The sequence below is a fragment of the Amphimedon queenslandica genome, unplaced genomic scaffold (assembly GCF_000090795.2).
Source record: "Amphimedon queenslandica unplaced genomic scaffold, v1.1 AMPQUscaffold_13448, whole genome shotgun sequence".
Classification (NCBI taxonomy): Eukaryota; Metazoa; Porifera; class Demospongiae; order Haplosclerida; family Niphatidae; genus Amphimedon; species Amphimedon queenslandica.
In genome coordinates, this window is record NW_003546316.1 from 61,097 (window position 1) to 63,148 (window position 2,052).

Sequence of the window (2,052 nt, forward strand, 5' to 3'; positions counted from 1 at the left end):
CTGTACGAGATGCTGCTCACTCCAATTACAAACACCTCGAGTTGTTTGTTACTGTATTGAGGAAGTTCTCAGAGACTGCTCGTATTGGTGATACCATCTTTGAAGAATATAGTAAGTTATACTTCATTCTTAAAGCTAATTTAATTATTTTTGTTTGTAGGAAAGCATTTTTGCTATTATGATGATGATGTTAAAGAGAAAGATATTTACTTGGCAAAGCAGCCTAGAGAAAAGTTTATGTCTACAAGTTCAGAAAGTATAATATAAAGTAATGGGCATAATTATTACTATAGCTTTTAATTTAACAGGTTCATCGTTTGATGACAAAGAAATTGATAGGCATGGTGATCATAAAATCCTCTTCCCTCGTAATATGAAGAAAAAGTTTGAGGACATGAGAATGAGGTTTGGTTCTACATTTTTTCAAGTCCGACGAATTTTTGCAAGAATGAAAAACGTTAATATTGATGAAGTGATGTACCTTATTAGTGACATGTTTCCTGATCTGAAGCCTCAGCTTTCTGATAAAAAGACAATTAATGACGTTTTGAATGTGCTGCAGAGGAAGTGCAATATCATTAACTTACGTCCCCTTGAAGTTTTGGTTTTTGAATTCAACATAGAAGATGCTAAACCAGTCATTAAGTTATACAAAGAGGAAGCTAAGGATTTCTGTAAGTCAATATCAGTGAGTCTTTGCCTTGATGAGAAGCTACAAGCAGTTGCTACTCCATCTCGCCTTTTATGTGAAACTGTTGTATTTGTGTTCAACTGGGATCCTGATGAGTATACACTGCAGGATATCAATGATGTATTGGATGAGTTAGAGCTACTGGATAAGTGCCGCATACAGATTGATAAAGTTGGCACTGGTCTATCAGTTATAGTGACCTGCTACTGTCCTGCTGAATACACTGGGTTGCTTAAAAGCATTGTCCTTGAAAAGATAGATATGCTCCAAAGGAAAGGACTAAAGGAATTTATAGTGGGCAACTTGACTGTATGGGATGCTACTCAGGTTAGATTTAACTAGTTTATTGAACTTGAATCATTTCTTATTGTTTTACAGGTGAAGAATACAGAAGTTATGGAATTGCTAGCACAAGTAAGTGACTTAAAAACTGCTTTAAAGGATAGAGATGAAAGGATAATGGGTAAGTGATATCTATGTCTTAATCCTTGATTTTTAATGTACATGATAGCTACTGAAACTGAGTTAGCAAAAGTCAAGGAGCAATCAGAAATCAGATTAAAAGAAATAGAAACATTACAAAAAGATCTTGAAGAGAGTCGATACATCAATGGTATGATTCATGCTTTACTGTGATGATAGTTAGTGTCTGATTTGTAGCTCATAATGAGGAAGTGATTAACCAACTGAAGGAGAATGTCTCTTCACTTAATAAGAAAGTTTCAGTGCTTAAAGAAAAACTGATAAATAGTAATTATTCAATCCTAGAAGAAGGTATTATGATTTATTGTAAAAAGATGATAACTAAAGAGATGTTTATCACAAGGATAATCTTACTTACATTACTGTATTATCTTATGAGCATGGATTTTTTTAAGTTATGAAATTCTTGATTTAATTTCTACAGATACTGAGAAAGAGTTAGCATCATCAAAGGAACACTCAGAGACTAGACTACAAGAAATAGAACAACTGAAACTGAAACTTGAAGACAATAACAGTATGTATAAACATAGTATAAACATAACCCACTGCATCATCAGTGTGTGTGTGTGTGTGTGTGTGTGTGTGTGTGTGTGTGTGTGTGTGTGTGTTAGTCTTGCGTAGCCAAATCACACCTTCTGTGTGTGTGTGCATTGGCAATAATTTATTATTTTAACAGAACATCTTTATGTGAATGAATTATATGAATACTTGCATTAACTGACTAGTTGTGTGTTTATTATTAGTACAAGAGGATGGAAAGGTTGTGTGGAGTCATGGTCGTGTACAACTCACTAGTCCATCAGTAGATCAATGTAAGGAGGTAATCAGTAAACTGGAGGAGAAACACAAGTGGGTTACACTCTATTATCCATCAT

At 34.2% G+C, this 2,052-nt stretch overlaps 1 protein-coding gene across 1 annotated transcript in view; it reads left to right on the forward strand.

The window, feature by feature from the left end:
• Positions 1–6: 6 nt before the first annotated feature.
• LOC100640283 (uncharacterized) overlaps positions 7–2,052 on the forward strand; it is a 5,295-nt gene continuing 3,249 nt past the window's right edge. Inside the window, exons 1-8 of the mRNA XM_019995267.1 lie at positions 7–111; positions 161–256; positions 309–1,018; positions 1,070–1,154; positions 1,203–1,304; positions 1,352–1,465; positions 1,599–1,691; positions 1,921–2,046. Of these exons, the coding sequence (XP_019850826.1) occupies positions 238–256; positions 309–1,018; positions 1,070–1,154; positions 1,203–1,304; positions 1,352–1,465; positions 1,599–1,691; positions 1,921–2,046 (1,249 nt within the window). The 5' untranslated portion in view covers positions 7–111; positions 161–237. The remainder of the gene's footprint in view (positions 112–160; positions 257–308; positions 1,019–1,069; positions 1,155–1,202; positions 1,305–1,351; positions 1,466–1,598; positions 1,692–1,920; positions 2,047–2,052) is intronic.